The sequence below is a fragment of the Podarcis erhardii genome (genome assembly GCF_964252035.2).
Source record: "Podarcis erhardii genome assembly, chromosome: Z".
Taxonomy (NCBI): domain Eukaryota; kingdom Metazoa; phylum Chordata; class Lepidosauria; order Squamata; family Lacertidae; genus Podarcis; species Podarcis erhardii.
In genome coordinates, this window is record NC_138504.1 from 46,631,761 (window position 1) to 46,644,849 (window position 13,089).

Here is a 13,089-nt window from a genome sequence, read left to right on the forward strand (position 1 = left end):
GAAGTCCTCAACCATCATGTCCTTAATCATCTTGCTGTGGTCACCATCAACATTTGAATCCTAACTTGGTTATATATGTTAAAGCAAGTGGTTTTTCTGAGGCTTGTTTTCCTAGCAAGGGTACCTGGCAGCCTTGCTAGGACAACCTGCTTGAAGTAAACTAAGTATTAAGGCCTTGAGAGCAAAGAAAAGGTCAAATGAATAGGCTCAGTAGGGGGGAAATGGTGTTTATTAGGGGAAGCAGAATGTTCACAAAACCCTTTTCCTGCTGAGGCTGGAGGCTGATGTCTTGTTTTCAGCTGGCTGAACCTAGGGAAGAATGAAACATTTCAAGTTAATGGAAAGTACCACTACAAGTGATAGTAGCAATTGGCAGTAAATGGCTTTGGGAAACACAATGGCCAACTTCTCAGTGAGATGGAAAACCTGCATTGGGGAAGAGCCATGGTTTGGTGGTAGAGCATCTGTTTGGCATGCAGAAGGTCCCAGGTTCAAGCCCTGGCATCTCTAGGTAGGGCTGACAATGTCCCCTGCATGAAACCCGAGAGCTGCTGCAAGACAATATAGATAATACTGAGCAAAATGAACCATTTTAAGGCAGCTTCCCGCATTCCATCACTGCTTGGCCACTTCTGCCAGAAGCTCTCCCCAGCAAATAGAAAATTGGCATGCCAAGGAAAAGAAAGCTGCACCCTTATTGTAAACATATAGGCCTGGTTTACTTATTTATGCAATTTGTGTGCCTTTGAAAAACAAAACAAAAACACCTTCCCAAAAGTTTACAAGCCAGATGTTAAACATACCAAAAAACACAATTTAAGTTATCACTGAGGTGGGACAGAGAAGTGCGTACTGGCTGAAGGGAAGGCAAAGGAGCTAGCACGGCTAAGGAACAGTTAACTGAAATAAGTAGTTACTGAGGGGAGAGGCCGCACAGGTTCAATCCCTGGTATCGCCATGAACAGAGGATCAGTAATTGATGGAAAAGACTGCTGCCCAAGACCCTGCAGAGTCTCAGCTCATCAAAGGAGACCATACTGAGGTAGAATGATGAAAGGTCTTAATTGCCCTGCCCTAACCTGTCCCTTTAAAGGGCCTAAGCTCTCTAGTCCTCCAGTGTGTCCAAGTGGAGAGATCATGTCTCCCTTCCAATGAGCATGTTGCAAAAAAACCTTACAGTCTAGCAGGGAAGCTGAACCATTTTAAGCAGCAATTAACCATGTGGCAGCCCCATCTCCCAACTTCCAAGGCAGCGTTATCAGCACCCTCCCACCTGCTGTGTAGTCACTCCAACTGACTGCTCAGAAACCCCTGTCAATCAAGGCCACATGGGTCTAGAGCTCTTAAAAGTGGAATGTTGCCAATACTCCTTTGTCCCTCATCCTGCAACAAACTCCAGAGGCTACCAAAAGAGTATGTTTGGCCAAGTATAGGATTAAATTGGCCAATGTTCTGGTGTAGTGCTTGGTATTCCTCTTGATTGTGTGTGTACTTGCTGGGTACATGCTACTCAAGAGTATTATCTCACGCAGGAAACGTACTGGATACAAACTCCTTTTGCAGAAACAAGAGTTAATAAATTTGCAACTATGAATGAAACTCAAGAACTCAGTGGCTGTTAAATATAAAGGATGAAGATCAGAATTGCTATAAATGAATCAATCAAGATTATGAAAGCAGGAAGGAATAAGAACGTCACATCCTGAAAATCTGTGCATGGGAAGTCACCTCAAATTGTTTAATTCAGTCTTTGAATAATTGGCTGTTTTTAATTGGATTGTAATTTGGTATTGTGATAATGCAGCTTTTATTTGATTTGTATTAAAATTAATAAAAATTATTATATCATGCTGCTCAGAGTAGATCCATTGAAATTAAGTTACTTATGTTAGCTTATCCATCAATTTCCATGGGTCTACTCTGTGTAGGACTAACACCTGCTCTTTCTTCCCTCTCTTTCTATACTCCACTTAAATAAACTGTTTCATTGGATTTCTGGGCTGTACTGATTTCTGTACACATTCAAGGGCTGGTTGTCCCTCACAACATTGCTTAGACCATTTTGGGCTGCTCTACTGGTTTAAAGTGCCGGACAGATCAGGAGGGGTGGTGGGGCTGAAGCTGCCATGCAGGAGACTTGGAATTTACCTGGCAGTCCCCCTACTCTCAAGAAGGCCACTGTAAGACAGTGAGACTCCTGCATCCTTCCCTTGGGTGACAAATGAGCAGGTGATGGCAAGAAGAGGAAATTGTAGAATGTGTTACCTGTTACTAGTGAGCTCCTCTACCAAACTTGCACTACAGCAGGGTATTTCCAACCTTCACATAAGTCACTTTCATATGTTAATAATTTGAAGGAGGGGTAAGAAGCCTGACAAATTGGGGGTAGGGGTTGAGACAACTCAATAACTGATGCCACAATGCCCTCTTCCTCTTTTCTGTTTTTGGCAAGACAATGGCTGGTTTACAACCTCAAATCCACTGTCTACATTTCTGCTGAGTGAGTGGCCCAAGGAAAATGAAAAGGAGTCAGTATGAACCATGGAGGCATACAAAATTATAGAGGCAGAGCTAGTTTGGCCATTGATGTAAAGATTGAATCAGAATGTGCAACCCGAACATTAACTATTAAGGAATGTTTATTGCATTAAACAGGTAGAAACTGAGCTATCTTCCCCAAACATATGGAATGTGATACCCTCTGCACACAAACCCTCTGAACAAATAACAGCAGTTTTGCAAAGCAGGTTAACAACAAGGAAGTTTCTGCTGCTCATAAAGATGAACAGGCAGTGGGAGGGAGAAATGGAGAACGTAACAGCAAGGGCTAATTAATGACGGTAGAGGGGTTTTTACTTACTTCAAGGTTTCCTCGTGCCTTCCTTAAGACATCATGAGTTAAAGCCACTGTAAAAGAAGTACAACTATGTGAGTGTGAATGCTAGTTTTGTTTTTCAAAGAGGGGTATATGAAAGCTCTTTTTAAGAAAGAGCCACAGACTACGTATGACACTTTTAACCAACAGACAAGATTATGTTCTTCTCCTATGATGTCCATCCTGCATGTGCTGCTTGGAAATTAAGTCCACTGAGTTCAACAGGACTTGCTCCTGCAAAAGACTCCAAGACTGCCTGCTTGAGGGATGAGTTTTCCCCTTTAGTTCCTATATCATCCATTGGATTTGTTCTGCCCTACACTGCACACCTTGAGAATTCCAGTTTAAATCATAGAATTTCCAAAATTAAATTCTGGCATTAAAGTATGCATAGTCTGGTGCAGCTTTACTTCATTAATGCCTTGCCCCAAAGGGGAGATGTATAGCTCAATAGTCCCATAAGGTCCCAGATCTGAATAGCAGTCAATTGGGAACACCAGTGGGAGAGCATTCCTCATGAACACATTGGGATACAACTATGAGAAACCTAAGACCTTGATGCCTGTTAATAAAAGCAAGCCCTGCCATGGGCAGTAGGATGTCACCAGTAGCATTCCTATCAAAGTGATTCATCCCTTTGAAAGGAGTCACAGGGGAAGGCAGTATCACCCCTTTGATTCCCTGCCATAGTGAGGTTTGAACTCTAGAGTGAGAGATAGGGTGAGGTCAGCAGGCTTAGGTAAGCCTCTTAATGATGAGAGATGGGATGGGGTAAAGAACTTGTGAGCTTGTGTGAGAGCCAGGGTGGGTAGATGGGAGTCCTGGGTGAGAACCAGGAGATAGATAAATGTTGAGTGGGGAGGTATGTAAGAAGAAAAAGAATGCATGTGTGGTATCATCAGTACCTGATTATGGTGTAAATATCACTTTGTGTGATAGCTTGCACCTTTGTATCATTTGTATCCTCTTCCAGACTCCATTTTGTGATGTGTTGCATACATTATCTTTTGGGGTTATGAGTGGGATTGTTTTTACTGTTTTTATTGTTTAAATTTTAATTGTGTTTTTATATGTTGCAACTGTCCCTAGGACAATCTGGTGACGAGCCAGCAATAAATATAACAAACCAACAATTTGGTTCTTGTGAAAGACAGGATGCTGGACTGGATCAGCCTTTGAACCTAAGAAGAGCCCTGGTGAATCAAACAGAAGCAAGTTCTCACCATTTTGGTTCTTTGCCACTCTGAACAAGAAGCAACCGGTGATTCATAGGCACACTATAAATCAAATTGCTTCCAGGATTTGTTGAGATCAGGATCCACATTCCCCAAGTTACTAATTCATTCCAGTTTGATGCACCACCCTGAGCCCTCAGGAAAGAGCTCTGCGGGGGCCTAAGTAAGAAAACAATCCTCAGACTTCCGGGTTGGCGCCATCGCCGAATGGCGGACTCCCTCCGAGCTCCGGAGGGAGCCTGCTCAGCAGGGGCTGGGTTCTACCGCGCCGGCGACGCGGGGACCCTCAAAAACCATGGGCGCTGAAACCCATGGGCATGGTGACTCGGCGGGCACCGTTTGCGCCCCCCCGACCACGCGAAGGAGCCTTTTTAAAGGCTACGGAGCGGGTGACAGGGGGGGGGTGGTGCTGTGAGTCCTCCGCTTCCCCTGCCGAGTGAAGCCGCATGCCATTTGGCGGAGAGCACTGACTTCTTCCACTGAAAATCTGGACTTAAAAGAATAACCCGTGAGTAATTGGAACTTGGATTAAAAAGGGGAACAAATTTTTTCTTAAATTCGGAGCGAGCGGGGGAGGTGCAAAAAGGAAGTCAGCCTCCCCCCTGTTGTAGAGGAGCTAAAGCAAAGGACCTGACAACTAAGATCGAGTGCAACCTTTTTTTTGATAAAGTTATTAATTTCGCGATGGAAAATTATAAGCTGGGCTGGAGGAGAAAAGTGGAATGTGAATTAAAATACAACCCACCCACCCCCCGAAAAACCCCGGGAGCGATCCGTGAGAGCGCCAGGAGAGGAGAAATAGAGGTTTTGACAGCTGTCAAAGGAGCTGCCAAAACTGAAGAACAAAAAGAGAACTTTGTTACGAGGACTTTGCTGGTTACATTTGTTATAAATTGGATATAAACTGTTTAAAACAAGGAATAATAAGTTACTTTGACTGGTGGGTGTGATCGGGAAGGAAACTGAGTTATTATAATCCCTCTAGAGGAGCTGTGGGTCATTACAAGTATTGCTGGCATGGAATTTGAATCAGACTTTTTATCTCCTGGGAAACTGCAGAAATGGAACACTATTTTGTCTACAGAGGTCTACACACTAAAGGAGACAATAGATTTATCTATTGAAGAATGGAAGGGACTTGACGTAATGTTTTGTTCCTGAATAACAAAGCCTCTGTAGAGGAATTACAAGCTTTTTGGAATTAGAACATTTGTGCAGGAGAGCGGGGGGGGGGGAGAGGAGAAGAGAGAACAACAAGAACAACAAGAATAACAAGAACTGGACAAAGTTGGAAGATAGACCCTTTCCAAGATTGGACATTCGAAATCAAAGATGACCAAAAGACGGCAAAGACTATTAAAAAGACGGCAAAGCGGACTGGTGAAGGATTATGGCTTAGATGTGGGAGCTCCAGGACGACAGTAGACATTGATGGACATTGGGAACGCAACCGGGAAAGGTGGGGGGGAAATTTGGAATCCAAAGGGTGTTAAATTACATTTTATTCTCTTTTTCTATTTTTTTTTATGTTAATCTGTATTGTATATTAAAGAGGGGAACTCGTGGAAGGGAACAGGTCGATTTTAGGGGATGGGAAAATATTTTTTAAATTGGGTTAATGATAATAATTTTAAAACTTGGGGTAAGAATTTGCTGAATCTATTTGAAAGAATTGGAATACAAGAGGGGGAGGGGAGGGGAAGTCCTGGAAAGATGATATTGAAAATAAGGCCTTAAATTTGGATGTTTTTCTTTTCTATTATATTTGAAAATTTTTAATAAATATTATTAAAAAAAAAGTAAGAAAACAATCTTGTGTCTTGTGGAAACAATCCTATCAGCACATAGGATTGTTCTGCAAATTTGAAATGAATGGAAGGGATCACACAAAGTGGAGAGGAGGTCATCCACTTTGAAGTACCTGAGAAAGACACCCCCAAGAAAGAAAGATGCAAGAATAATGCTAGGATAGCTGGTTGTCTCAGCAGGTGCTCTTTCCCTGTGTGCCCAGGAGTAGGGAGTATGATGCTCCATCAATTCTCCTGTGGGATCCACACACTCTGAGTCATCAAGAACCCCAGGTAAGCTCCCTAGCCATAAAGGCTCTCATCCATTGTGATGACTATCCTGGAGTGATCCTTGATGCTCATCCTGTCCAGGAGTCTGTGTTGTGCGTCCACCATTGGAAAGCCCTGCACAGTTGTGGGAACAAGTAAATGCTTGGAATCAATCTGATCCTGAAATGAATGAAGCATTCTCTGAAGAGGTCTTGTGTGGAGTCAAGGCCAGTAAACCAGATCGTGACATGGCACTATCACGCCTTGGAGCTTTGCCAACTCCATCAGGTCCACCTCCTTCTGTCCTAGAATTTAGTCTCTGAGCAGTGTGAGCTTCGCTCTGCGTTCTTCAGAAAGGCACATCCTACATGCCTGGGTATCCAGTCACACTCTGAGATGCTGGATAGGCTCTAGTGTCACTTCTCTCAGTTTACAAGTCTGTGTTGCTGATGGAAGCCCAGTGATGTTTATGTCCATTATGCACTGTTCTCTGCTTGGAGACAGGACTTGGATGTTGTCTAAGCATGGGAAGACCCTAGGAATGGCTTCCGACCCAAAAGGGAGACCCCTATATTCACAATGGTGGCCTACACAGCAGAAACACACAAAAATTCAGTGGCCCTGGAATGTTCTTGTTTTCATTTTATTTTGTGATTTTATGTCGTGAACTGCCCTGAGACCTGCAACTATACAGTGGCTAATAATAATAATAATAATAATAATAATAATAATAATAATAATAAATATGCAGGTAAGTCTCTGCAAGGTTGACTGATGCCATACAATTGCTCTTGTCCAGAGACTGGACAATTGGAACAGAATCCTGAGTACCTCTGGAAGACTGGGACTTGTTCTTTTTCTCTGATGTCAAATAGATTGTGAATTGCTTTCCCAAAGACCAGGTGTTTTTTTGGCTGTTGATGATCATCAGGGAGTGGGGATCAATTTCTTCCTTGGAAGCTTCGCTCATCCCATGAAGCAACCTGTGTGACCATGTCCAGCACCCATTTGTCTGTCATGGTACAAACTAGCCTAAACTGAAGGCCCAAAATGCAAGACTTGTGCTCCTTTACGCTCCGTCTCTTATGTCCTCTCCCCCTCTCCAAAGGGAGAACCTAATATGAAGAAAAAGTTGTCACTGGTTGATCCATCATTGGAACATGGAGCTTAGTCATGATGACCTTGGCTGAGAAGGACCAGTTTGTGCCCCCCTTTTTGCCTCTCACTCCACACCCCACATTTTGGTAAACGAATCAAGGAAGCAAAGGGTGGGTTGTTCAAGGACCCCATCTGGAAAGCATCCCCTTTCAATGTGAACCAAGGCTTTTCTGTCTCCAGGGGCCTTTCCATGGGAAGTTAGAACCTTGACAAGGTTGAAATGTACTCAGTCAGTTGGGCAGAAAGCTTGTAAAGATCCTCATATCTCGAGAAGCTCTGCATAAAGGATTATACATTTGTTTTTTGTATGGGACCATCTGTTGTACTGATTTAACGACGAAGAGAATAAGCCCCTGCACCAAGGGGCTTACAATTAAAGCTATGATAATTAACACTAACTGCTGGAATCTGGGTGCCAGCATATACTTTTAGATATGTTAATGCAGGATAGAATTATTTGGTACTTTTATAAAATGTAAGCATTGTTTCTGCACAAAGAGAATTATTTTACTATATCCACCATCCAACACAGAGGTGGAAACAGAGCTAACAAGCAACATTTGGAGGGGGGTGGATTTCATAACAGAGAAGCTCTTTTTAAAAATAATCTATAAATCATGTACCGGTGGGAAAGGATGTGTGTTAACCTTTAAAAAATGTATATTTGTGATGGTTTCAAAACTAATAATTGAAATCAAAAGCGGAGGCATGTTTCATTTCAGTGGCATGGTTAACTTTTGACATTTATACAGGTCCATTTCATGCACCTTTCAAGGGGGGGGGGGAGCTAATATGGCATTTTCAGTACTAGATTAATTACTCCTTAGCAGGTAATTGCTAGCTGGACCAGTTCACTGAGCCGGTTTGTTCCTTCATCAATATGCTGCAGAAGAAGGTGAATGCATCTTTCTAATAAAGCAGGAAAATATGCATTTATTTTTTAAAAAAGGATGTGAAAATATTCTCTGCTCATGCACAATACAGTCTTCCTGAACACACCCACAAAACTATCAATTTCTATGGGTTTTATAGACATGTATTCAGCCCTACAATACCAAGTGAATCAATAAGTTTGAGATTGGTAGCTAACTGACCAAGGGTGGATCCAGACCATCTATTAATGATCATGTCTGGGTCTACAATCTCAGCTGGATCAAAGATACTGTTCCTTGACAATGATGCTAAGTGAAACATTAACCCCATCTGGAACTTCCTAGTGTACCCAATGTGTGTTACTCTGAGCAGGCCCTTTTGAAGTAGTCCCCTGATGTCACAGTGTCAGGAGATTGACAGATAGGCAGCCCTACCCACCTGCTGAAGTTGGGTCACAGGGAGAGAGGATTCAGCAAGGACCCCTTGGTGGAAGACTGCAGGCTTGGGGTTCACTGAAGGATTTGATGCATAAACCTCCAGCCTGTTTCCACAGGCAGCACCAGATTTCTTCCTACATTTAGTTCAATGGCCTAACAATGACTTAGAAGTAGAAAAGGAAGCAAAGAGAGGAAGCTCACTCACACTGATCAATGATGACTCTCTCCATGTTTTCTTTCAGCTGGTTGGTAGCATGTAAGCATTTGACTGTGCAATGCAGCCTCTTTTCCTGCTCGGCCAGTTTCCGATGGAGCTTCTTTATTTCTGCTTTCATGTGTTCATCCTGCAATGTAAGACAAAGAAAACGCCGAAGTGAATAAGCTTTCTGACCCACCACATGGTACATGCACTTATGTGTACATACCAGAGCACTATATGTTCTGGGGGTGCCCCGTTTCCCTTTACTGTGGAACCTTGGTTGTCGAACGCTTCAGAAGTTGAACGTTTCAGCTTTCAAACGCCAACAACTTGGAAGTGAATGGTTCCATTTTAGAACGTGCCTCAGAAGTCAAATGGCTTCCAAGGCACATTTCTCCACTTTTTTCAATGGATTTTGCTGACAGGCAATTGTGCCTCAGTTGTTGAACATTTCAGAAGTCGAACTGTCTTCCAGAATGGATTACGTTCGACAACCAAGGTTCTGCTGTAGTACTGAGTGAAAAATTGTTACATGCAAGAATGATACAAGTATGTGGCAGCCCTACAGAGCTCTGGATAGTGTGGCAGATCCTGCCATTGAGAAAGGTTTGTGTCTGAATAAACTAAGATCAGCAAAACAAATCTAGCCAAACTTTTGCAGCCCAAATGCAATATTGTGCTGGCAAAGCAGAGATGTTACGACACTTTCCAACATCATTAGGTGTTCTCAGGGTTTAGAGGGAACTCAAGCATAGGGCAACTGGCTCTCCAGTGCTTAGAGAAGAGGAGGCTAACCCATGACCATCATGTGGCTGAGCTACAATTTCTTGTCAACATGGCCAATGACCAGGAATGATGGGAGTTGTAGTCCAGCAATATCTGCAGAGCCAAAGGTTCTCAATCCCTGATCTAACCTCCTGCCATTTGCTCACAGGACAAGAAGGTGCCTGCTGTTACAGAATGGTCATCCTTGCAAAAAAAATCTGAAAAGCCCTTCTCTTCTCTTCTCTTCTCTTCTCTTCTCTTCTCTTCTCTTCTCTGTTCTTCACTCTACTGAACATTCTGCTCTCTATGTAAGAAGAGGTCCGCTGGATCAAACCAATGATCTGTCTAGACCAGCATCCCGTTTGCAATTGTGGTCAGCCAGATGCTTCTGACAGCCGAAAACAGAGCATGAACAGCCCTCTTCCAAAACTGCTGCAGTGAAACTTGGAGGTGCCATTTTAGTTATCATGCCCAACAACAATGGCAAAAGCAAACCCCAAAACTTAATCCTGTGCTGTATGAAGGACTTGGGCAGAGGAGACAAGCTCTGGGGCTTATTGGAAAATGATGTTCATTGCTGTTTCTCTACACATTTCATAGTTAAAAACTACTCCTTCAGGAGTTGAAACATTCACAAATTTCTTAGGAAAAAACATATTCTGTGACTCCGCCCCCAAGTTCTAGTGTACTGAGAGAGGGCACAAACATTATTTTATCCAAATTCTCCATACTGATGATGAGGAACCAGTGACACGCCAGGCGTTGCTAGGCTCCAACTGCAGCATCCCTCACTATTGACCATGCTGTCTGGGATGGACAGAGGTTGGAGTCCAGCAACCTCTGAAGAACCACAGGACATCTAATGCTTGAGCACAGCCTAGGAGCAGTGTCAGAAACAGAGATATGAAAGCTAGGAGCTAAATGGCACCTTAAACCTAGGTTCTGGGTGCAACAGTGGAATGTCTAGGCATGTGGTTTTTTATAACAAGAATACAAAGCTGAAAATGAATGAACTGTAGCTAAAATATGTTCATTTTTCACATGATCTAGTCCTTCCCCTGCCCACCCCCCAATATTCTTAAGAGGGTCTCTTCTTCAGTGAGTAGCTGGAAGCGGGGAGGTAGAAAAAAGGTCCTCCTTTCCTTCCACTCTGCAATTTTAATCTGAAATCTTAGGCGCACTGTGCCCAGAGCTCAGAAACTGCTTCTGCTAATGAACTGCGCCTAGAACAATGGGAGTTTCGAACACTGCCTATGAGGGGAGGGTCTCCAAGGGTAAACCATCAAAGCTTGACATGGGTGTTGCGAGCAGGTTCCTATTTTTATCCTGCTAAAAGCACCAGAGCAGAATTTTTTTAGCCAGGTGGCAACAGGCTGAGCCAATTTTTATCCCCCCGCCCCACGAAGAAGCTTGTGATGGCACTTGTGGCCTTCTGGACATTGCTGGACTCCTACTCCCAGCATCCCGCACCACTGGCTAAGCTGTTTGGGGCTGATGTGAGTTGGAACCCAACAACATCAGGAGGGCCACAGGTTACCTACACATTATGCACACTTCTACTCTTTCTCTTGCTTGTATGCGATTTTTCCAAACCATTGTGGCTTTCTTTGCTGGCACTCAAAAACAGCACCTTGGGACTAAAGGTTCTTTGGGAAACTCCCTTCCTGACAGTGGCCAGCAGAAAGCACTCCCGTTTGGTGCACTCCCAACTTTAAGATCGAAACACCCGCACACACACCTGAAACGCATAACCAACATTGTGGACAACTTTCATTGGGAGGGAGACTCTCCAAAGGAGCTTCAACAAACGAGCAGCTTCTTCTAGGTTATGCTGGATTGCACAAATGGTTGTAGAAAGCCTGCCCAGGAATGCCAGCTGTGGAACCTACATTGCAGAATTAGAAAAAGAAAGAGCGTTACATTTTATCCTTAAAAGATTATGAAAACGTAAGCTTTAATTAATGGAATAAATCCAATTTACTATGAATTCCAGATTCAGGCTGATGAACAAGTATATTGTGTGCCAGGCAAACTAATTTATTAGGTGAAAAAGGCAGCTGAATTATGTATTCTTCAAAAAAAGAAGGTGGGGATGGAGGGAATGGGGACTTAGCATAATCAATAACAGTCATTAATAACAGGCTACATTTACTACGTTTGCTGTGCCACTTGGAAAATACTTTTTCCTTTCCCTATTTGCATTTCATGGCAAGCTATTTGAAAGTCAAATGACTCCTGACATTAATTTAGGCAATATAGATGTTTCTCCGTTAGCAGACCCTTTAAACTGTTCTACTTAATGGTAAGCTAACTATCAGGGGCCAATGCAGAAATGTTTTTCTTTTGCAAGACTGATGAGGGAACAAAATGAAGGAGCTGCCAAAATGAAGAATGGAAAGGAAGCAAAGGGAGAAAACACTGAGTGGGACCAGTTGAAGGGGCAGGGAACTTGCTCTTAAAGAGTAACCAGAAGCCTCCGGTTCCTTGCAAGACCCATATATCGTGAAACTGCAAACATATACCACATCTACAACATACATTAAAAGTACATGGTACCCCCCAAAGAATCCTGGGAACTGTAACTTACCCTCCCCTGCAGAGCTACAACTCCTAACACCCTTAATAAACTACAGTTCCCAGATTCATTGAAGGAAGCAATGCTCTTTACATGTATGGTGTAGATGTGTCCTTAATGATCATGCACCCAGTTCTGACAATCATGCTCTCAGTTAGGGTGTTTACCGTCACTCCCAGTTCTTGAAGCCCTGCTTCTTTCAGAGGAAGTTCCAGCTCAGACAACCTTTTTCGCCCTTCCAAGATTTGCTTCCGTAAAGAGTTATAATCTTCGATGAAGCCAAGGATGTGCCGGCCATTTTTGTCTGCCCACACACAATGGCTGGGAACGAGGCAAGGGTCACTGGAATGGTTTGCCGGTGAGTTGCATCGGGAGGAACTGTCTGAATTATCCACAGCCAGCTCTGTATCTGAGGAGCACAGGAGCAGAGCGACCAGATCACACTCAGCATATCTAAGCAACATCTGCACATGAAACTCAGCCCCTTCTTGCACTCTTTATTGACTTTGCTTTCCCCCTTTCTACAAATCACTTTAAATCAGAAGAGGGGAACCTCAGGCCCAGGGGCCAAAAGCAGCCCTCCAGGCCTCTCCATCTGGCTCTCAAAACAATCTCCACACCACACCCCTCACCAGTCCTGCTTGGCATCCTTTTTAACTGGCTGGAGTATGTTGTTGAACTCTGATAATGACTCCTGCTTGCCTGAGTGGGGGACAGGGAGGGATAGTTTGAGTGTGTGTAGAAACCAGTGTATTGTACTACGGTAAAATTTACATTAATTGCTCCATCTACTTTTGCCTCTGGCCCTGCCCCTCACTGGCATGTGCACACACATTCCCAACCTGGAATGTTGCCCAGAAGAGAATTCAGTCCCTGGGCATAGAAATAATACAGTAACAATGCACTGAATGCCAT

At 43.5% G+C, this 13,089-nt stretch overlaps 1 protein-coding gene across 5 annotated transcripts in view; it reads right to left on the minus strand.

Annotated features, from left to right (window-relative positions):
• Positions 1–211: 211 nt before the first annotated feature.
• The window catches only part of CDK5RAP2 (CDK5 regulatory subunit associated protein 2), a 144,891-nt gene continuing 132,013 nt past the window's right edge, over positions 212–13,089 (minus strand). For all 5 annotated transcript variants that reach the window (XM_081847424.1, XM_081847425.1, XM_081847422.1 and 2 more), the window contains 5 exons: positions 12,342–12,583; positions 11,338–11,484; positions 8,841–8,979; positions 2,861–2,907; positions 212–309 (listed from right to left, as the gene is read on the minus strand). In XM_081847424.1, the coding sequence (XP_081703550.1) occupies positions 250–309; positions 2,861–2,907; positions 8,841–8,979; positions 11,338–11,484; positions 12,342–12,583 (635 nt within the window). In that variant the 3' untranslated portion in view covers positions 212–249. The remainder of the gene's footprint in view (positions 310–2,860; positions 2,908–8,840; positions 8,980–11,337; positions 11,485–12,341; positions 12,584–13,089) is intronic.